At 39.2% G+C, this 24757-nt stretch overlaps 1 protein-coding gene across 1 annotated transcript in view; it reads left to right on the top strand.

The window, feature by feature from the left end:
• ntrk2a (neurotrophic tyrosine kinase, receptor, type 2a) overlaps positions 1 to 20869 on the top strand; it is a 53364-nt gene extending 32495 nt beyond the window's left edge. Inside the window, exons 12-17 of the mRNA XM_079636623.1 lie at positions 6024 to 6212; positions 13781 to 13911; positions 14002 to 14174; positions 14502 to 14742; positions 19064 to 19222; positions 20629 to 20869. Of these exons, the coding sequence (XP_079492749.1) occupies positions 6024 to 6212; positions 13781 to 13911; positions 14002 to 14174; positions 14502 to 14742; positions 19064 to 19222; positions 20629 to 20814 (1079 nt within the window). The 3' untranslated portion in view covers positions 20815 to 20869. The remainder of the gene's footprint in view (positions 1 to 6023; positions 6213 to 13780; positions 13912 to 14001; positions 14175 to 14501; positions 14743 to 19063; positions 19223 to 20628) is intronic.
• The last annotated feature ends 3888 nt before the right edge of the window (positions 20870 to 24757 follow it).

Genomic DNA, 24757 nt, shown 5'->3' with positions numbered 1-24757 from the left:
TACAGTATTCACCCAGTTCCTTTTGCTTGAGATCGATTATTTACGCCAATGTGGAGCTGAAGCTGGCCATAGGGTCTGTAAAGAAACTAGATTTGGCAACTAAATTAATTTGCTTATCAAACTAGAGGGCCCTATCTGATAAAACTGAAATTTTCACAAACCGTTTCACATACGGTTTAATATATGAAGATAACATATCAAAGTTTAAATTCGATGATCGACTACCAAACTGTATTTGTCAAGCCATTTCATGGGGGCTTTAATGAGTGAATATTCAATATAAGCCCATGCACAAACCAAACCAGTGTTACAAAGCTGATGGCTTTAACCCAATGTAATTGTATTAGGTGTATTATCAGGTTTGAATAGGACAATTGTGAGTTTCGATTCAAAGACAGCATCATGTAAATCACTGAGTGTCATGTATCTCAAGAGACCTTCAACATTCAATTACCCCTTGAACAGCAGAGAGAATCAATACAACGGCCCGAGTTGTGTCCGGCCTCAGGCTCGTGCGCTGTAATGTCAGGACCCCTGGTCACTTGGTCACTCCTGATTGTCTCCTCTTTCGTCTCCTGCCTCTCTCTCATTATTTTGCCCTCTTCACCCTCAGCAGACTGCAGTCTGACCCCTGTCGCTTAACTCCATTTGCAATGATTTTTGCAGTGAAACAAGTACTTAAACCGAATGGCAATCAATCAAACCCATGTGAAGCCTTTGTGTGTTGATAAAAATGAATAAATATAACATTAAAATGCTTAATATATAACAATGTATGCTTAATATATAAAATAATAGACTATAATATATAATATATTAATATAACACTAAATGAAGGATGATGTGTCTGAAGACTGGAGTAACGAAGAGACTTTTTAAAAATTATGATTTCATTAAAAAAATCGTACTGTAACACTTTATTTCGATAGTCCACTTTAGACATTCTACTAACTATAAGTAACTTTTCAACTACATGTCAACTAACTCTCATTAGAGTATTAGTAGACTGTCAGTAGACTGTTAAGTTATGGTTAGGGTTCGGGTTAGTAGAATAAGTTGACTTGTAGTTGCCAAGTTACGTATAGTCAGTAGAATATCTGTTAGGGAACCATCAAAATAAAGTGTTAGCAGATATTAAGCAGACAGTCTACTAATACTCTAATGAGAGTTAGTTGACATGTAGTTGCAAAGTTACTTGTAGTTAGTAGAATGTCTAAAGTGGACTATCGAAATAAAGTGTAACCAATTGTACAGACCCCAAACTTTTGACCGGTAGTATACTCTGCAAACACAGAAAAGTGTAATTGTAAAAACAGTGAAAAGTCACAGTGCTGTTGGATTAAATATCAGCACTGCTGGAACGCCACTCAGCCAATCAAATGCAAGGACCAGAACTTGCCACCGTGGCAATGAGCCAATCAACCGCCCCATTACTACAGCTATCAGTGTCTTCGCCAGCTCTAGATGATGTCATAATAGCTGTAAAACGGTGTTGACGTCCTGTAAAAAGTGTTCATTATTTTTACAGACACTTTTGCTGGTAACAAGACGCTTGGGTCTTCTAGTAAATGCTTTAAGCTGTCATGTGCCATCAGAGGGGTCATCGCAACATGGCTGATCTCCAGTTTCCCGTTTTATTTTCTCAGATATCAATGAGGCTAATGCACCTCTACCGCCGCTATATCATTCAACATGCCACTGACTCTTTAAGCCAAATATTCTGTCTTGACAGTCTCTATCTTTACTTACTGATGAATAACCCTGTTGTAGAAGTGCAGTTGGCAATCTAAGAGTAAAGAAGGAAGATGATGTCAAGGTTAATGTGATTTAAGGCAAGTTCCTGGATCACTTATTGAACAACCGGCTTTGGGCTGGAACTACAACAATATTTTTTACAATATCAGGCAGGATTACGGATGAATCTACTTGGTCATGTTTTTTTAATTATGGAATAGCTACCGGTTTATGCAAATAACAAGTGTAAATGGCCACCAAGACATATTTAACATGAATAGCAATCAAACTCAAACTTTGTGCAGGAGACGCTGTAAGGCAGTTTTTGAGGCACTGTTCACACGTGGTATTAAGATGAGTTTTGGTCAATCGGATCACGAGTGGGCGACGCCGACGCTAAATACAGGTGTAAACGGGGTCTAAAATGCTTTGAGCCACTTCCAGATGTAGTCAAACACATTCGACAGGATTGCTTTCGTAGTGTAAACGCTCATGTGGTTGAATGGGTTCGAACAGCCACAAAAGACCGTCTTCTCTCCGCATACTGACCTATGCATTCATTATGGGAAGAGCTCTAGCCAGACGGGATTTAAACTGTCGCCTGAAGATCCAAGTTTGAAGACGAAAAACGTACCAAGCACAATGTTCTCTCGCCATTCCTGATTTCTAGCACACACTAACACACACAGCGTTCAGCTGGTCTTACGGCAGTCAGAATAGAAATGAAAGCTGCTGCTCTCCGTATGTTTTGCGTCGTCTCCGGTCGTGTAAAATGCGTGAGGTTATTTTGTCCATTAGATCTAAAAAAGTCCTTTCGTTTACCCGCCCATAGACCCTCGCCTCAATTCAATCGGGACAGAAGTGGTTGAAAGTGGACAAAAGAGACGGATTAAAGCACCAGGTTTAAACGGGAATGTGTCTTCCTCGTCTACTTGTCACCCGATCGACCAAAACGCATCTTAATACCGGGTGCAAACTGGGCCGAAGATGCACAAAATGTTTCTTTCTGTCTCTTCTGCAGAACACTTTTTTTTAATGAGCTATCGCTCTAGGACAATGCAAACATTTGAAGGGACTTTATGTCTGTTCCTCAGTCTCATTTACATTTCCTTCATATTAATAAATATGGCATCTGACACCTGAGGAACATAGGTTTGAGATATGATTGAATGATCGGAAATGTTCCAGTGTGATTTCTGTCTTCTGTTCATCCTACTGTTGTGCACTGTCACTGTTATGCAACTTACATTTAGATATTCAAGTAGATGTTCCAAAATCAACATCCTGTTGTTTCTGGAACAACATTCCTATCAACCCTGTATGTGCACTGATTTTATGGATGGTAGATGTCCTGTTTTTGTACAAAGACAGCCAAAACACTGATCTTAAGACAAGACACTACAGGTAAAAAATGACCCTTATGATCCATTATAAATGCAGGCTTTATCGGATGTTATAATGCATTGTACTCTTAAAAGTTATAACCACAAATAGGGAAGTATGATAATGTATTGTACCTGTTGTTATGATTATTTGTAAGATGATACAACTCACAATTATAAGGTTGTTTATAAGACGTTATTCATATATTATAATGCATTAAGAAATGCATTATAAACAGGGGTGCACATAACTGGTGCACATGCGTAGTAAAAATAAACAATGTTTACTTACTGGAGTTGGATTTGTCTCCATCTCTAGCAACCATGATGATAAGTGTGTTCATTAATTATAAGGGGTGTAACGGAACACAGTTGATCCATGATCCGTAGGGATCAAGTCCCACGGTTCGGCACGCATGTGATTTATGGATTAACTGATAAGTTTAACCATCAAAGAGTGAAAGTTTATCATTTGGACTTGTTTTGTCTTGCCAATTGACCGTTCGCAAAGACCCCCCCCCCCCTTTAGTTACTGTTGCTATGTCCGACAAGCTACGCCACTCTCACGCCACAACATGTTCTCACACAGAGAAGAATACACTGACAGACAGGACAGACCAGCTTACTTTTGATATGAAACAAAGTCTCAACTTTCAAATTTGGTAATTTTTAAAAGAAATATAAACAAGAAATACCGTTTTGTGGCTCTTTAATGTGTCTGACAGATCGCTGTAGGGCATCAGTTAAAGCTGCTCGTGAACCGATCATCTCTTCCTTCTAGTTATTTATAGGATCAAATAAACATGAATGAACATTAGAAGGAATGTTGTTTTAACCGCGGAAAGGCATCAGTTCACTCTGTTTTTCAAGTTCAAATCCTCCCATGTTAATCTACTAACTCTTCTAACTGCTTTGTCGGACAAAAATGGCGGATTATGATTGGTCAGATCGCCTGTCAATCAAACTCCCTGTGAAGGGTCAATTTACACATTGGAACTATTTTAAATGCGGAAGAAGAGGTGAAAATCGGGACTCACGTGGTGTTATCTGTGCACACAGCCTCACGCAAAGTTCCAAAGAACAAAGTCACTCCCAGAGGGAGTTATTCTCTATGTCAGTGTCACTGTTTCCGAACTCCCTGAAACGCTTCCATTGTAGTCCTGAATTTTCTTCCGGTAACGAACACGTCACAATATTCCTTATTTAAATAATTCCTGCAGGCATACGCAGAATAAAGGGGCGGGGCCTGGTTGAGTTAGTAGTGTGTTGAAACTCACGGTTATGTTAAGTGTCGTTACAGTTCCCATACACGCACGAAGCGCTTGACTAATCACAACACACTGGTCCAGTCGACCAATCAGAGCACATTGCGCTTTTCGGAAGGAGGGGCTTCATAGAGACAGGAACTGCATTTCCAAAAAGCATCATAAGCCTATGAGTAGATAGTAGAACCATTGCCACCAATGGTCTCTGTGATCAACTCCGCTTACGATGCTTTTGGGAAACAAAGAACGTTACTGACAGACTGGGAAGAGAGGTGCTGCAATAATAAAATATGTGAAAACAATGTGTTTTTGAACATTTAAGCATGAAAACCTTTTCTAGTAGACCCCAAAAAACAAAATCAAGACTTTGTAAAAAGGGCATAGGTCAACTTTAAAACTGCATTTCCAGCTAAAGTATCTTTTCCTGGGAATAGTTCATGATAGATGGATTGCTTAACATTGTAAACCTCATGGAAATGGAACAATTACACCCTTGATGGCAATTCTGTTGAAACATTTAGGTTTTCTTGGCTCTTGAAGATGTTTACACGTGCACTATTCATTTCTTTTAGTTGGTTCCTTGTGTTTTATTCCAATTTCAACAGAAAACTGATTTCAGACACTGATTGAGTATCATAACTGCTGAACACTGGGATTTTGGGGGTCTTGTCTGTAGTATTTATTAATCTTGGAATTAGTTTTGTTCCCCTTTTGCTCTAATGACAGCAGAATTTGAGCTGCATGAACTTTTATACAAGTTTGTATAAAACCTGATGATCTTTTTCTCCAGCATGATTTGAGAATGATTCAAACATCATTGTGTGATTCAATTGAATCAAGAACATCTGACGGTCTGAACAAAAAAAGAGTTAGCATGATATCAATGTCTCAAATTACTTGATTAGTGACCAAGACATAACACAGAATTTTAAATATTTTATATTCAGTCTATGTCAATGAATAAATCAAATCCAGAAGTTTGTGTTGGTCATGATGATCATGTTTTCCAGCATAATTTGAGAATGATTCAAAGAGCATCTTGTGCTTCAGTTAAATCAAGAACATCTGACCATCTGTACAAAGAGTCACAGGATGTCAGAGTCCCAAATTTAATTAGTGACCAAGAAATAGTGCAGAATTTTAAATGTTTCATATTCATTTTTATATTTATATGATAAAGTTCACATGATTGTTCAGAATCCTACCATCCTACTATTTCCAGCTCGTCCCACATTTTCATTGTGGTCTCAGAGTTTTGGACCCTACTATACATACAAATATCCTGTCAGACAGGAAGCCCCCCACTGTTTTTCTCCTCCATGTATTACATTTTTTCCTTTCTGGTTCTGCCAAAACATTTGACTTTAAACTGGAACAGTGTCAATCTTTTCAAATGGGCTTGCTGTCCCTGAGAGACCTTGCTGTGATGTTTTTTAGTTAAACATTTCTGATGTTTTTATTGAACATTCGATCAAGCGATTGTTTATTGTGGCACAGAATATTAAACGTCCCTTGCAAAAGTGTATGGTGGCGAAAACATTTATAATCCTGATGCCAGTAAAAATTACATTTTATTAGCAGTTTACTCTTGCCAGGAAAGAAATGTTTTGGTTCTGAGTGCAAATCTTTGTCTTTGACACAGGGCCTTCCTCAGTCATCAGTAATGATGATGACTCTGCCAGCCCTCTTCATCATGTGTCCAATGGCTCGAACACACCCTCGTCCTCTGACATGAACGCGGACGCCGTCATCATCGGCATGACCAAGATCCCCGTCATAGAGAACCCGCAGTACTTCCGCAGCACCAGCAGTCTGCTCAAATCTGATACCTGTGAGTACCTGTCTGTTTTTGTTTTTTCATTTGTGTCTTGCCAACCTATGAAACAATGTTAGCCCAATGACTACAAAAAATGAACAATATGAATAATCTGTCAGGATTTTTTTTTTTTTTTGCATCGAGTCAAATAAGTACATTCCCCCAAACATTAATATATTGTTTGAAACTTTATTTCGATGGTCCACTTTAGACATTCTACTAAATATAAGTAACTTTGCAACTATATGTCAACTAACTCTCATTATTCAGGGAATGAGTATTATTCCCTTAGAGTATTAGTAGACTGTTAGTCTAGTGTTCGGGTTAGTACAACAAGTTGACATGAAGTTGTAAAGTTACTTACAGTCAGTAGAATGTCTGTTGGGGAGCATCAAAATAAAGTTTAATACTACTAGTCTACTAATACTCTAATGTTTTTTAAACAATGTAATATTAAAAGGGAAGTCTACTGTAGAGTAAATTAAAGGCAATATATAAATAAACTATTTAAATATACTTAAAGAAATTAAAATTCTGTCATTAATTACTCACCCTCATGTCGTTCCAAACACTTAAGAACATCTTCAGAACACAAATTAAGTTATTTTTGATTAAATCTGAAAAACAGAGAACATAAACAGAAGCTCAACCGAACCTGCTTGTGGCGCGAGAACAAACCTCATTGGTTCTCGCAGAAGCTCAAACGTGATGCGTAACACGAGAATGAACCTCATTGGTTCTCGCAGAAGCTCAAACGTGATGCGTAACACGAGAATGAACCTCATTGGCTCTCGCTGAAGCTCAAACATGATGCGTAACACGAGAATGAACCTCATTGGTTCTTGCTGAAGCTCAAACATGATGCGTAACACGAGAATGAACCTCATTGGCTCTTGCTGAAGCTCAAACATGATGCGTAACACGAGAATGAACCTCATTGGTTCTTGCTGAAGCTCAAACATGATGCGTAACACGAGAATGAACCTCATTGGCTCTTGCTGAAGCTCAAACATGATGCGTAACACGAGAATGAACCTCATTGGTTCTTGCTGAAGCTCAAACATGATGCGTAACACGAGAATGAACCTCATTGGCTCTTGCTGAAGCTCAAACATGATGCGTAACACGAGAATGAACCTCATTGGTTCTTGCTGAAGCTCAAACATGATGCGTAACACGAGAATGAACCTCATTGGCTCTTGCTGAAGCTCAAACATGATGCGTAACACGAGAATGAACCTCATTGGCTCTTGCTGAAGCTCAAACGTGCTGCGTAACACGAGAATGAACCTCATTGGCTCTTGCTAAAGCTCAAACATGACGCTTAACACGAGAATGAACCTCATTGGTTCTCGCAGAAGCTCAAACATGACGCGTAACACGAGAATGAACCTCATTGGTTCTTGCAGAAGCTCAAACATGATGCGTAACACGAGAATGAACCTCATTGGTTCTCGCAGAAGCTCAAACATGATGCGTAACACAAGAATGAACCTCATTGGTTCTTGCTGAAGCTCAAACGTGATGCGTAACACGAGAATGAACCTCATTGGTTCTCGCAGAAGCTCAAACATGACGCGTAACACGAGAATGAACCTCATTGGTTCTTGCAGAAGCTCAAACATGACGCGTAACACGAGAATGAACCTCATTGGTTCTTGCTGAAGCTCAAACGTGATGCGTAACACGAGAATGAACCTCATTGGTTCTCGCAGAAGCTCAAACATGACGCGTAACACGAGAATGAACCTCATTGGTTCTTGCAGAAGCTCAAACGTGATGCGTAACACGAGAATGAACCTCATTGGTTCTCGCAGAAGCTCAAACATGATGCGTAACACGAGAATGAACCTCATTGGTTCTTGCTGAAGCTCAAACGTGATGCGTAACACGAGAATGAACCTCATTGGCTCTTGCTGAGGCTCAAACGTGATGCGTAACACGAGAATGAACCTCATTGGTTCTCGCTGAAGCTCAAACGTGATGCGTAACACGAGAATTAACCTCATTGGCTCTTGCTGAAGCTCAAACATGATGCGTAACACGAGAATGAACCTCATTGGTTCTCGCAGAAGCTCAAACATGACGCGTAACATGAGAATGAACCTCATTGGTTCTTGCTGAAGCTCAAACATGACGCGTAACACGAGAATGAACCTCATTGGTTCTTGCTGAAGCTCAAACGTGATGCGTAACACGAGAATGAACCTCATTGGTTCTCGCTGAAGCTCAAACGTGATGCGTAACACGAGAATGAACCTCATTGGTTCTTGCAGAAGCTCAAACGTGATGCGTAACACGAGAATGAACCTCATTGGTTCTCCCAGAAGCTCAAACGTGATGCGTAACACGAGAATGAACCTCATTGGTTCTCGCTGAAGCTCAGACGTGATGCGTAACACGAGAATTAACCTCATTGGTTCTCGCACGTCAAACGAACATGCTTGAGCTTCTGTTTACCACAACTGATGTGTGGGTTGATGAATGTTTATATGTGAATAAAAGCCTAAATTCAATCTGTTCATCATATAAAGTGATCGTGTCTCTTCAGAAAATTTGGACTAAACCGCTCAATACATTTGGATTAGTTTAACAAATCTCTTTAATCTCTTTGTGAATTTTTTGAACGTCAAAGTGGTAGTTGCAGCTGTCAATGGAGGCACAGAACTCTCCACAGAAAACACAGAAAACTCCCAGATTTAATAAAAAATATCTTAATTTGTGTTCCGAAGATGAACGGAAGTCAAGAAAGGTTTGGAACGAAATGTGACCCTGCCTGGACCACAAAACCAGTCACATGGGTCAATTTTATGAAATTGAGATTTATGCATCGTCTGAAAGCTGAATAAATAAGCTTTCCATTGATGTGTGGTTTGTTAGGATAGGACAATATTTGGTCGAGATACAACTATTATATAACTATCTGGAATCTGAGGGTGCGTGCAAAAAAATCTAAACATTGAGAAAATCTCCTTTAAAGTTGTCCATTAATGTCCACGATTGTGCTGCATTCACTCACAAAAATACTTGTTTGATATATTTACAGTAGGAAATTTACTAAATATCATCATGGAACATGATCTTTACTTAATATCCTAATGATTTTTGGCATAAAAGAAAAATCTATCATTTTGACCCATACAGTGTATTGATGGCTATTGCCACAAATATACTCGTGCGACATGTGACTGGTTTTGTGATCCAGGGTCACAAATGTGGGCGAGTAATTAAAGAATTTACATTTTTGGGTGAACTATCCCTATAATTTGACCCACATTCTGATAATGAGAATATGGGTGGAAATGTGCTTAATTGTCCTAATGGCCCTACAGTAGGCACCATTTTCTTCAGGAAACTATAATTCTAGTTTATTTCTTTTGAATTAGGGGGAATATCCTCAAACATTTATTTGGCAGGTTTATATGACTGTGCATCTGCATACACAATCACACAGCATCTTAAATATTTATTTTATAACCCTCATCACTTCCCTCTCTCATTTTTTTAAGTTCTCTGTGTCCTTTCCTTCCCACTCTGGTAACTTTTAATATAGGGATATGGTGTACAGTGAGTTACTGTAGATCGATGCAGCCTCATCATCTAGCTCTCGCTAATGTAATCGGCTGACTGGCTAGTTTTTCTTCAAAAGCATTTCTTAATCACATTAAGGATAAATCTCTAAGAGTGCAGTGTCTGTTCAGAATCTTCTCTCTCTCTCTCTCTTTTTTTATCTCTCTCTCCTCCAGCACACTAAACGGCTGATTAATCTCGTCTTATCTCTCCACTGTCCTCACGTCTGGGATAAGAAACGTCTCTTTTCCACCAAATCTGAAATAATCTCTAGTACACCTTTTATTAAATTATGTCCAATGTCCGGAATTGCATGTGTCTGATGATAAATAAAGCTCTTGGAAACCCATTATTTAATAATTACCATAAAAAAACTTAGCCATTGGGATGTCTATAACACACACACACACACACACACACGCATTTTTAAGAATGTTTCAGCTGTTTTTGTCCGTACTATGAAAGTCAATGGGGTCCAAGCACAAAAAGAGACATACTCCAGCAGTTTAATCCAAGTCTTCAAAACCATTGCGATCTCTTTGTAAATATAAAATGGTGACACGTCAATAACATCAAAGTTTGACATGTCAACATATTTGAATTGAGCTCTGTGTTGTTGATCGATGATTTGATTTGATCAGAGAGTGAATAACCACGTAAATTTCAAGTGAATTATGACAGTATTTTCATTTGTATTTAATTTGTGAAATCTCCAACCAGATTTAAACCAGGTGTATTTGATTAAGGAGACACGCCATTTATGTCTCCCATGCTTTAAATAGCAACCCCTAAACAATATCATTTTTCCCTAGGATCTCACAAGAATAACCTACTCAGTCCCTACCTATCAGGCTTGTCACTCATCTGAAATTGCTCAACTTACCATGAATGAAGCTCTAACATTGGTCAGGGTGTCTATACTAACAGATCACTTCCATCCAGTTGCATTGTAGCCATAATGCTGACCAATAAAACACCAATCCTACATACTCATAACGTCCAGATTCCAAACAAAAGAGTCCGCTTCTTCAATTAGTTGACCTTGATGTTGATTAGCTATAGTATAGACCATAATAGACTATAGTATATACTATAAAGCAGGGACGTGCAGAGAGTTCCTCAGGGGCAGGGGCTCAAATATAAAAAGGGGCATATATATAAATATATATGTGCTTTGCATCACAGAAATAAATTATATTTTTAAAGTATATTAAAATAGAAAACCATTATTTTGAAAAAAAAAAAACCCTGTATTTTTGATCAAATAAATGCAGGCTTAAAGCGCATAAGGGACTTGAAAAAAAATAGTAATGTGTGTGTGCAAAAATGTTAAAATAATAAAGTCACCATTTCGTGTGTTGTTGTCAGGCAGCCTACACTTCACATAATAGGCCTGTAGGCCTGGGCTTCATTTAACAAACTATGATAGTTTCATAATGTAAACGGTGTATCAATATAGACTAAATTCAAGTGATTTTGAATATTATACTTACCATTAATGCTACTTTTGGTGTTGGTTTGTAGTCAATTAACATCCATTAGGTCAACGACGGAGATTCAGATGACTTCAATGTAAATTCGTCTGTCCATGTATTTTTCAAATGATTTATTTATAAATGACCGTCCAATGATTTTTGAACTTCTTGTGCCAAATGACGATTGGTCGGTGTATTATGCATGACAAACAGGCTTCAGCGAATTAAGTAATATTTTAAAATGTGTGTTATGTGGATTTTTAATTGAATCGACACACAACCTTTTATTATAAAAAATATATATAATAATTTTAAAAAAAGCTTTTTTTTTTTTTTTCCGGCCGTCGAGCCATACACAGGTTTCTTGTATACAAACAAAACCGGATGCGCGCGCATCCAAGAGGCAAGACCGCTATATTTTATGCCGAGTTCTGTAAAAGAACATTGTAATTAACGTAGATTTCGCATTGTTTGTAAATTCTTGTTGACTCAATAATAAACTGGAATTTCAGAGTTGGATTTGTTTTCTTGTGTTTCATTTGCATATTAATATAACATTATGTAAAACGTTAGTTAGTTGACTATATGAAATTGTCCAACTAAGTTTGCTAATCATAAAAACCTGACATACCCTATGCATTTAGGTTAGTTTACAGCACAACAGCTCCGCGTCATCTCTCCTTCTGCTAGATATAGCCGTAAAGACTATTGCTTTCTGCCTCTTAGATGCGCGCGCATCTATGTGATGACGTTGCACAGAAACCCGTGTATACTCACTGAAAGACGCTCGAGAGCATCGGTTCCCAAGCAGACTGTGTGGGATACCTACGTGTACACTAATACATTTTCATTTTAAAACGCATAACTTTTGCTACGGTTGCCTGCCGTCCACACACTACTCCGTCAGTCAGACCGTCAGTCAGACCGTCAGTCAAGAACGAAGCAAGACACGCACAACTTGACGCAAGTGACGCAACCCATAGCAACGCGTTATAGCAACGACACCTCAGACTGACAGAAACGTAAAAATAAACGTGAATTTAGGCTACTTTGTCATGTAAATTATAAGCAAATGCATTTTGTTTTATTGACCACAATATTATCAATGATATTTGTTTGAGAAGGGCACTTTTGATTAATTTTGAAAAAGGGCAGGGGCTCGAGCACCCAAAGCCCCCCCCCCCCTCTGCACGTGCCTGCTATAAAGATGTATAATTTATGCATATATGCATCTTACTAACTCAAGCATATTCAAGGATCTGCCTAGCTGACATAATGGCACTAGTCTTATTATTACTGTGTTATTAACATTTATTACACATTCCGGTTCATGCGTTTGGTTAATTTCAGGTTTGCCTGAACTTTTGGATTTATGTCATATCTATAAAAAAAAGTGTCTTTGTTTGTATTTTATGTTTGAAAATGTCTGATTTATTGTCTTTCTTGAATTACTTGTTCTTAATCCTTCGATCTTCGTGGACTTCTTTGAATAAAGAAGCACTTAGATCCTTTAACTCTCATTCTCTAAGATTTACATTACAGAACATCTGACCATCAAGCTATTTTTTGTGAACTCTGCCTGGCGGGTTTATCAATTTTGGATTAGTTGTCCTGTTTTTATGAAATATCCAGTCCTCTGAACTGTCTTAAAGGTAGAGTAGGCAATTTCAGAGAGGCTAGCAATAGCAAGCTAGCTTTGAAATCATAAGATCCCACCTCCCCTTCAGAGTGTCTCCAAAGCCACGTGTCCTTCAAAACACATGAACGCGCACCGCAGAGTCTGCAAAGCTTCACGAGAGACGGTGTTAAATTACCTCATGTCTCAAAGCACATAACATTACAATAATAATGAACATAAACAACTTAAAGGGCACTGACCTATACAACCTGACTGCTGCAGATTCATTTCGATGTTGATAGTGTTGACATAGAAACGCATAAATCTGAGTCTGAGGACGTGAGCTGGTCCGGGTTGCCATCTCGTAGTTAACAATTGACATGGCGTGAACGAAGCATAACCTCATTGTTTTGGTTCAGGAGGAACTATAAAAGGACTGTGACTGTCTGTATACAACTCTGCACAGCCTTACTGAACGCGCTCATAATGTGTGAAGTCTTGCGTGCACAGGTGCGTGGAGGAATTGATATACACATGTTGACAGATCATTGCATTTTGTGTCATCCATCCCAGAATGACCTGTACCTGAAGACCTTGCTAATGTTTCCTGTTTGAGAGAATGTTCCCGATTCTCCTGTTACTGAGACTATCACTTAGCTTCATATTTCTAAGACTTTTGCTTAGTTCCTTAAGTTTCCTGATTTCAACGCTTCTCGAGTCTCCAGTCTTCAGGAGTCATCAGCTTTTGAGTCTTCATCCTGTGAGCCACAATCTCGATCCCCAAGGTCACAACCCATGTCAACCCTGTTTGGCTCCAATCCCATTATACTATTTGGGGATTGAAAGTCACAGAGTTGAAGGGCAGTGCAAAAAGGCCAAATGTAGCATTAATGTGTGATTGTGTTGTGTTCTTTCCACAGTTGTTCAGCACATTAAGAGGCACAACATTGTACTGAAGAGGGAACTTGGAGAAGGAGCGTTTGGGAAAGTGTTCCTGGCCGAATGCTACAACCTGTCCGCCGAACAGGAGAAGATCTTGGTGGCTGTCAAGGTTGGCTGTTTAATTTACCGTTGATGTTAGCATACTGATCACCATACGTTCAGTACACTCATTGTATTTGTACACATTCTGTGTTTGTAGACATTGAAAGAGGCCAGCGAGAACGCCAGGAAGGACTTCCATCGCGAGGCCGAGTTGTTGACCAATCTGCAGCACGAGCACATCGTCACGTTCTACGGAGTGTGTGTGGAGAGCGATCCGCTTATTATGGTGTTCGAGTACATGAAGCATGGCGACCTCAACAAGTTCCTCAGGTACAGCTTCCTGAACGTGTCTGCGCGTGTTCGCATAGGAATCCAATATTGCCTAGTCACATCTTTTCTTTAATTGCTTTGTCCTTGTAAGCCAATAATTACACATCATTTTTCATGTAGCTATTGAAAATCTGTCACTAATACAAAGTAAACCATGGGACTTTCCTCGCTGCTTTTTAAAGCTAGTTAAGAAAGTGTTCTAGTTGGTAAACAAATCCAAATGATCTATCAGGATGCTGATGGCCAATTATATAATGTTTGAGTTTATCTCTGAGTTTAAATGAATTGTGGTCTGGTTGAGGTTGTTACGTTCTCTGTCCGCCCCAGGGCTCATGGTCCCGATGCGGTTCTGATGGCTGACGGACAGATACAGCAGCAGGCAGAGCTCACTCAGTCTCAGATGCTTCATATTGCGCAGCAGATCGCCGCAGGCATGGTGTATCTGGCTTCCCAGCACTTTGTTCACAGAGACCTGGCCACACGAAATTGCCTAGTCGGGGAGAATCTCTTGGTGAAGATCGGAGACTTTGGAATGTCCAGAGATGTCTACAGTACAGATTACTATCGGGTAAGATTTGCTTTATAGTTTGTGCTTTTTCAAATTAATTATAAATATAAATTCTAATTCTAATTTGTTTACATTATTAATAGTAATACATAATTTTGTTTGTTACGAGGTCAGGTGTTGTGGGAAGGAGGAGGCGGGAACCGGCGAACAGACTTTAATAATAAAATAAATAAACACATACAAAACGAAAGTAAAGACAGTAGCCCCTCACGGACGACTGCTGTCACATATAATAAAACAAAAACATGAAATAAATTAGTCCAGGCCTGGTCCTATCTTGTCCTTCACTGTGGTCGCTCCTACTTCTATGCTTCCGCTCCTCCGTGAGAGATAAGAGACCGGTGCGTCGTGCAGGTGTAGCTCATTAGTAATCCCGCCACTGGCCATTCTCTCACGGTCCTCGGCCTCGTCCTGCTCGCCACAATGTTATTGGTATATTAAACGTAAATATTTATTTTATTAAAAAATACAAATAAAGTCATGTTTTATGTTTTATTGCTGTTTTGATATCTAATGCAATGACGTTTAGGCATCCAGAGTTCCGTGTGTGTGTGTGTGTTGATGTCATTTTAGTAATGTGTAATATATTGGTAGTTTTTTAGTGCTATTATTATTATTAATATTATTTATATGTAACCTAAACGAACCCCTCCGTTTGGAAAAAAAGTGGTCAGCTTAAAGGGATACTTCAGGATTTAGCATTAAGCTGTGTATCAGTAGAAAACCTGTAGTATTTTCAAATTACCATGCTTCCCTCCCTCATATCCCTGAGACGAGAGATTTATGTATTTTTTTGTCTGTAAAAAATCCTCCGATGACGCAAAGATCATCATTTTGCGTCATCTGAGGCCTTTTTGGCCAGAGGCTAAACACTACAGCCAGTAGAAGGCGCTAGATCCGCATGTTTTCAGCCCACCCATAGAGGGTGGGATCTCACTCAAAGAATGTACAAATAGTGTCAGCCATCTTTTATTTGGAAGCTAAGCTAACATGCTCTTGTTCTGTGGAGAAAGCTGAGTAGTAGGGGTTACCATCCTCTTTTTCCCGGACATGTCCGGCCGTCGAGATCGTCCGGCTTTTGCTTTCTGCGGGCACCATTCATTGTTTACATGCACACCTTTTGTTTCAATCTAACTGAATTCATTCCGATTGGTGAATCTGAATGTAGTGTTTACATGAACGCTAAACAAGTGATCGGTTGATTTGTGTTTTAACATTGCTAAGAAAATTCCCGCTCCGTCCTCCCTGAGAGATACGAGACCGGTGCGTCTCACAGGTGTCACTCATCAGTAATCACGGCACCAGCCTCGCGTCATTCTCCCGCGGCCGTCAGCCTTGTCCTGCTCGCCACAGTAAACATGATGAATGGCGACTGTAGAACGCAAAAGCCGAATCCCGGACATTTTTGCCGATCTCGAAATCCCGGGCAGACTTGTCACGGAAACTCACTATTAGCCTAGCCTTGTTGTTTAACTGCGCTCTTACCGGTAGGCGTGGCTTGGGAGTGGCCTCGTAGGGCAGCGAAGCAAGTGCATTCTGGGAGTTGTTGTCTTTCATCCACATGAGCCACAAATACATTTTCTGGCTTTTCTCAGTCTAGAAGGCTCCAAATTCAAAAATAATTTCACATTTCTACTACACAAATGACCCATTTTAAATACACATTCATCTTTCCAGAGGTGAAGTATCCCTTTAATGAAAAAAAGCCCAAACATATAATTTAATTCAAAACTAAATGTGCGTGTGTATATATATATAATGTATATTAGGTCAGATTATATCAGTATTCACATTCCTATTTATTAGTTAAACTGAGATCGAGATGCATTGCCTTCTGTTCTGTTTCAGATTCATTAGTTGGAAATTAATGATGACTTTACAAGGACACTTTAAGGCGATATTCAAATCCTTTTCCCAGTATATGTATAAATCAATATGCTTCTCATGTTTTTTGCTATACAGATCACTGAATACTAGCTATTCGAACACCTTGACCCTACTGGCTCTCCTCCTTTATGATGTCAGCAGAATTTGTGTGTGTGTGTGTGTGTGTGTGTCTTGATTCACTCCCGTCAGTTAGTCTCTCCCAGATTAGGAGTCAGAGAGGAAGGTGGCGTGGGAACAGGAAAGAGGGGTTACTATGGCAACAGCAAAGAAAAAGAATAGAGCGCTTGCGCCATAAGACAGAAACTGAAAAAGTCATTAAAGATCTCTCATTAGTATTCACCCCCAAATTCAGCATGAGGGCCTACCGAGAAGGACAGGGGTAGGTGAAGTTGGGGGGGGAGACTAAAAAACACATGAAAAGATAAAGAAATATAATGGTTAGAGAGAAGAAAATCAAGAAACCAAACCTTACACTTTGGTAAATAAAGCATTTGAAAAGAGACAGACAACTTAATGTATTCTTTGATAGCATGATGTTCTTCTATTGTGTTCCATTCATGTATTCAGTGTGAATCATCTATCCAGTGTTTGAAAATGGTTTGAATGATGCTTATAAATGCAGAGATGTGCTATTAGATAACTCTCTTCATTGACAACTGTGCCAACAAGTTCATTCAAGTTCATTTATCTCTGAATACTGATGAATATCATGACACATCTCCATTATACGAGTCTCCATTGAGATTCAAATGCAGGTCAGTAGATTTGTGTGTGTGCGCACTGTGTGTACACCATTGATTAGGCCTATAGAACATCAGTTTCCATAGAAACAGCTGGTCAGGCAGAGGCTGATGGGTGGATTTGAAGTTGTGAAAGCATGTTGTGTAACCATACTTCTTATGAAGCCACATTTGTGCATTATAACCTATATTCAAAAGCTTTAGTTGAGAATCCTCATAGTCAACCTATTGCCGTTGCCTGCATTTAATTCTTTAATAGAGAGTTAATTGACTCTGTCATATTGTGCACCATTCATCACTACACATTATACCAAAGATAAAAACATGGATAAAATGGATGGATAAAAACATTGAACAAAAACAATTTCATTCAAATGTTATAACTTGCTCTGTCTCTCTACACATAAACTTTTTGGCTGATGTCACCAATCCCTCTTAGAGACGCACAGTTTTTATTAACCAAAGATTATGTTGTCCTACCTTTTTCCTCATTAAATATCCAGATTTCCCCAAGTAAAATTGTGTGTGAACAGCTTTCATGTAATTTTATTAAAGTGTATTTTTCTTAATAGTCATTCAGTTCCATTATTATTATCAACGTAACCTAAACAAACACCTCCTTTTCAGGAAAAAACGTGGTCACCTCTTTGAACAAAAATTATATATAATATATATATATATATATATTTTAACAAGAAAATGTAAATGCAGTATACAAGAAAAATAAAAAAGTACCCTGCTGAAAACAACAGCTTTTGATCCTTTGTACATACTCATACACTGAGGCACTTTAAAGGGCTATTTGACAGTGTGAGCAAAAACACGGTATGGCCTGCAACAATAACCAGCTTTGCCAGTAATTGCCCACCTAAAACCAATTAAAAGAACCTTGGATTTTAAACTGGTGCAAACTGGTCTAAGCTTTTTAGCAGGATGTTGTTGTGTATATGAGTGGGTGTATGTGTGTGTTTGATTGCAGAGGAAAAAGGTTTCTAATGGTGCTTGTGCAGTAGACCTCTTTTTAAGTGACCCTTCCAGTCTGTAGCTCCACTATGGGACCAGTGTAAAAGCCTAAAAGCTTTTGACCTTAATATTTGATGAGTCCAGTATGTTAAACCAATTAATCTGAGACTAATCCACATACTGGACCACAATCTCATAATTAATATTTCAGAGGCAGCACATTATGGAGAAAGCTAATAAATGAAATGATTGGTTTTGGGGTTGAGCTCCAGGCCAGACCAACTCCCCAAGCTTACAGCATCCAAATCCTGAGAGGCGCAACTTACGGCACCATCTGAGGTCCTGAACTAGAAATACTGTCAGCATTTGCCTGAGAGCTTTTTGGATTGAACAATGCTCCAATGGCAACAAACCAGTATCCACTGTCTACTCTTGCTCTAAAAGTCTGTATGGATCTTATCCATTAGTGCTTGTCAAATGCAGGGAGTTTTGTTCGAGTAGCTTGAATTTATATATCTTCTTTATCTATTTGAGCACACCTGGTCATCTTAATGTCAAACCACAGTCCAACATATATTCGAAGTTTCAGTGCCATTTTATTTTTGTAATTAATTACATTGTCCATTACCAATTTTATTGATTCGACAGATTCAAACTCACGTCATCTACATCAGCACCATGACTCAATATGTCGGATGACTCAGTGTGTACTTACTGTTTCACATGTCTAGGTTGGAGGTCACACCATGCTGCCAATTCGCTGGATGCCACCAGAAAGCATCATGTACAGGAAATTCACCACGGAGAGTGATGTCTGGAGTCTGGGAGTGGTGCTGTGGGAGATCTTTACCTATGGGAAACAGCCCTGGTACCAACTGTCAAATAATGAGGTACTGATGCTTAACGTACACACCCATGTGATCTCCATGCAGCGAAATGGGGGCCAGCACCCCTCTACAGCACTTGTTTATTTTTATTTTTTTAATAAATGAGTGAAAACTAATTTATCCAACTAATCTGCTACTTGATCAGTGTAGTATTACTGCTCTGCACATTTTGGATGTTTTGTACAGTTCTTTAGGCTGTTCTAAGGAGTAACCATTGCCCCAGAAACCACCCAGAACACCATAGCAATCACCTTGAACACATTAGCATCCAAACAGAAGACCACCAAGAATACCCATAGCAGCCACCTAGAACACATAAGTCACCAACCTGAAGCAGCTAGAGCAAGGGGTAGTCGACCCCGCTCCTGGAGAAAGGTTGCCTACCTCTGCCTTAGAGATCACCCAGAACACCCTACCAGCCTCCTTGAACACATTATCAAATGAACACTATAGCAAGCATCTAGAACACATTAACAACCAACTAGAAGACCCTGAGGCAGTGTTTCCCTACCCTGTTCCTGAAGGCACACCAACAGTAGACATTTTTGAACTCTTCCCAAGGCTTGTTGTCTAAGTCAAGGGGTTTCAAACCTTTCCCGGAGGATCCCCAAAACTGCACGTCTCTCTCACACCCACTTCAGGTCTTGCAGTCTCTTCTAATGAGCTGATGAGAGGAAACAGGTGTGTTAGATGACAGAGACATACAAAATGTGCAGTGCTTGGGATCCTCCGGGACAGGTTTGAAAACCCCTGGTCTAAGTGGTGTTCACAGAATACCATAGGATTCAGACTTTTTGGGGTAGACCTGACCTGCTTCTTCTTAGTGTTTGACTATCCGGGGCCCAGTTCAGAAAGCAGACAGACTTGCTTAACCGACTGTCTGCTGGATGCCTTGAGTTTCCATGTAGCTCATATAAATTACAATATTATCATATAAATGTGCCTCCAGGAACAGGCTTGGGAAGCTGTGCCCTAGAGACCACCCAGAACACAGTGGTGTCACTATCCTGCAGAGTTTGGCTCCAACTTCAATTAAACACACTATAACCAAATAATCAAGGTCTTCAGGATTGATAGAAACTTCCAGGCAGATGTGTCGGGACAAGTTGGAGCTAAACTCTTTAGGACATAGGAACAAATTGGACATCTACTTAGAACAAATTAGCACCTAACCCGAAAACCCTAGCATTGACCCGAGTAAGGCCTGCATGCCTTCAAACTTCAGAATTGAAGTATTCAAACATATAAGGCTACACTATATAAACTTCAAAATGCTGTCTATTCAAATTCTATCACTCCTTGGATGGTGGTTTATCTTAATAAACAATCCTTTTCTACTCATACCAGTTTGACTTACACATTTCTGGACATTTAATTTGTTTGACCTTTCACTCCTTGCTCTATTTTAGGTGATTGAGTGTATCACCCAAGGTCGTGTACTCCAGCGACCCCGGACCTGTCCAAAGGAGGTGTATGACTTGATGCTGGGATGCTGGCAGAGAGAACCCCACACCCGACTCAACATTAAAGAGATCAATAACCTGCTCCTCAACCTGGCCAAGGCATCACCGGTGTATCTGGACATCCTGGGATAAGAGAGCATGTGCCGCGTAACTTGGGACTGCGAGCGGATCCCTGAAATTGCCCCCCCCCCCCTCCCCTCTTCTATCCCACCCAAAATCTCTTTCTTGTACAGGTTTAACACCTCCTCCCTTGCCCTCCTCCTCATCGACTGCTCCTCTTCTCAATGTAAACGTCTAGATACATTGGAAACAGGATTGTGTCCAATGACTATGAATTATGTATTTCTGAACAAAAATGGATTGAATGGAAAGAGCCGTACTCAAGTGACTATAGTTTTACTTACAGTGAACAAAATCCCCAATGGTTGACCATCCTCAACTTCTGGACCAAGTTCACACCTGCAAATTCCAGTTCAGTGAATAAATGCATTCGGGACTTGAGGAAGGGAGTCCATCTTAACAAAGAGGAAATAGCAGCTACGAACAATGACCAAACACAAATGAGAGGAGAAATAAACAACTTTTCTGCCCACTGGACAGATTTGGTCCTTTCAGCTCCCATCTGTCACATCATACATCCGATACAAAGCACAGAACATGAAACTAGCATGGTGATCAACAGTGACAAACTGCAACTATATCTATACGTATACATGTGTGTTTTTAAAACTGGATGTTACCGACGTAGTTTCACAGTTGAGCGACTCTAATTAAATGCTTCTGGATGCTGACAGGATGTTGGTGCTGCCGAGCAAATCTGAAATGCAAAGTAGTCCATTAAAATGTGTCGAGGACATAGGCGTTATTTATAGTGGGACATGTCCCCACTACTTTTCCCATTGCTGATTTTGTCCCACTACTTTATGAAATGGTTTGCTGCAGGTTTATGTCCAGTGCAGTGAATGCATCTCCAGTTGTCGAGCAGGGGTTTATATTTTGTTAGTATGAGTAGCGATCTGTTGGTGGAATTAGCTATGGTGTATGATTTTTGGACATTTTTAATCCCTGTCATTTTTCACGTTTCAGTTTTAACTTGGAGAAAAGCTCTACTACTGACCTGCTTTCCAGATCGATGCTTCATATTTATAAGATCACGTTAAATTATTTGTGCATAACCTTATTAATATTCATAAGCTAAGCCTTCTCCATTTTGTGATGTCACAACCAGCGTGTCTGTTTTCCGCCACTGTGCCCTCGACCAAATCAACGGCCATAGTCTTCAGGTCTGTACACGACGTGCACCATGGAGGGCTAGATGGAGTCATTTTAGACGAGGCCAAGCCTCAATACCATCAGCTTACATTTCTTACAGGAGCTTAATTATACAGAGTGGCCGATTATGATGGTGTGGGCTAAATTACGACCTTTCTTTCTGTCTTTCTCATTCGCCATGTGTTACTACTGAGTTGAAGCACTAATGTAGTACTCAAGCTTTGGGTCGTACAACTGCTATAGTGTAATATATATTTCATTACAGGACAAATGTCTCCTATTAGCAGCAACTCCCTCTAGGCTCATATACGCTATCAGTGGGGAGAAGAGGAGAGACGGGAGGGGACAGGATGGAGAGAATGAGACGTGGCGAGGAAAATAATGTTAAAGAGAGATAAACTTGAGTCACCTCACTAAAACCCACATTACTTCTTCCTTTTATCATACATAAATTATTATATCTATTTATCACTATAGAGATCCTATCAAAGCATCTTTTTTTGCGTTGATTATTGCACTGTCAATCTCCCATAGAAGACTTAGCACACTGTACTCAATGCCGTGAATCAGTCAAACAAATATCTTCTAAAAAATTCATTCTGTGAGCATAAAATCCCAAAAGTAGTTTACACAAGTTTGGAGTTAATTGCTTTTTTGGAATAATCTTGAAGAGATGTAACTTTTAATTTTATATTTTATTTATTTTGTACGTAATGTGAAACACTTTTGTGTTTGTAAATTATTTTATTTATGTAAAAATAATAATTATTGATATTATATATTTTTTTCATATTTGGTTGAGAGTTCAAGGGTTGTGGAATGGGATGTATTGATGGGGGAATAAAATAGAAAGATTACATATTTTGGAGTGAACGTTAAGAAAACTACATTAAAGTGACTGCAAAAGCAAGGAAGCCTAATTTTGAATTCTGAATATTTTTCATGAACATTAAGAAAAGTTCTCAAATTCTAATTAACACAATGTATTTTTTATGTTGAATTTCTGTAATTAAGTAATTTCATTTTTTACTGAAGAACAATGTTTTTAATGTTTTTAACTTAGCCATTTTTTCCCCGTTACAAGAAACTACCATGAAGTATGAATATGGAAATGTCATTACGTTTTTCGCATTACATTGATGGCTATGATTTTTTTTCTTATGTTATATATAAATGGAAAAGTCTGCTTAATTGTCAAGAAAATAATAAACTTCTTATTTTCATGAGGTTTTATGAGGTTGTTCAAAGATATCAATACGGATGGGGAGTTTAAGTGGTTTAGATTAGTCTGCGACTGAACAATGAACTGTGACTGCATATCAAATACTGTCTTCTACATGTACAGAACTTCTTCTGATGTTTCAGAATGTCTATAAGCTAAACTACTGTCCACAATTAAACCACCTGACAAGTGTTAAAGTCAACATGACCGCAAAATTGATCTACTTACACAGTCTGAAACATCTTTCCTTTTCACCAGTCGTTAATTTACGGAAGTAAAATGATTTGCAACGGCTGTTTCATGTTGACTTTGAATCCAACATTCTTCAGACACATCCCAGTATCCCTAGTATACTTTTCTTGATACTTTTAAATGATACATGCCTACTTGGAAAGAAGATTTCTGCAAAGTATCAAGTAGTGTGTTATACAGTTAAACACTCAGCTACAGAAGTACAATCAAACGTCCTTGTCTGTATGATTTCTCTGAGGTAATGGACAAGTCAAGTTGTCCGCCATTGTATTTAATAAAAGTGTAATGTCTTACCTCATCACGTGTGCGTGTGGAGTGTGTTATTGTGACAGTGAGTTATGCGTAGGTCCATGTTTATAGGTGGGTCAATAGAGGTTCATACAGAGTGCTTTGACAACATGGGCCGAACGTATTGACCTACAGGCACTAAAATGCTTTATTGACAGCCATGGGTTTTTTATGTCTTATTGGCTGTCAGCCTGAAATTTTACCTCATATAGAAACATGATGGAGACCAGAGCAAGTTAAAAACAATTTATGATGACATGACACAATCCATAAAGTTTATGTAGCATTAGCGTTGCAATAGTAGATCTGAAGCTTCGAGAGTAGAATAAAACAAGAGTTTGTTCCAATTCCCATTTCACTGACATGGGCAGAGGGGGAAAGAAAGGGAAGACTGATCAATCAGTGGATCGATGGCTTGTTTTGACATTGTACATTAAGACCTAACTAATTGCCAGAGGGCTAAATGCTTTTAAAAACACATCCATGATTTTTCACAGCATGCAGCAGAATTCTCGAAGGACCGAGTGAGTGTGCAAACAACTGCAGCACTGAACCAACAAAGATCCACTCTTCAGATGTCATCATTGCAAACCCAATCTTGCAGTTTTATATACATATGTTTCATATTTATTACGTGTCAACCGCGCTGCAATGTTTGTGCTACAGACATGAATGAGACCTCAAAAAGTGTGGCTTGTTGAGGAGAGGTGTGCTGTACTTCGACACCGCATTTACACCGCTGGTCTTGATGACTGATTCCAAGTTGTTGACTATATTCATATTTGTTTAGTTTTTTTGATGACCAGCTTACATCTTCTTTTAAAAGTGACCCATATCCGATATCTGCGTTTACACTACGCACTTGGCGAAGGTAGACGTACTGACCAGGGAAAACGAATGCCAAAAAGGAAGTAAAAACTGCAAGAGTTGCAATGAATGCAGATGAAATTGAAATTGATAATACAAGCTTTTTGCTTTCTGCACCATCTTTAAAGGTCAGCAAATCATTGGGTTGAGCCTTCATCCTCCATTGCGCCATTG

This window comes from Phoxinus phoxinus, assembly GCF_949152265.1.
Source record: "Phoxinus phoxinus genome assembly, chromosome: 15".
NCBI lineage: Eukaryota > Metazoa > Chordata > Actinopteri > Cypriniformes > Leuciscidae > Phoxinus > Phoxinus phoxinus.
The sequence above is the reverse complement of the archived record's forward strand: the minus strand, read 5'-3'. Positions and strand labels throughout refer to the sequence as shown.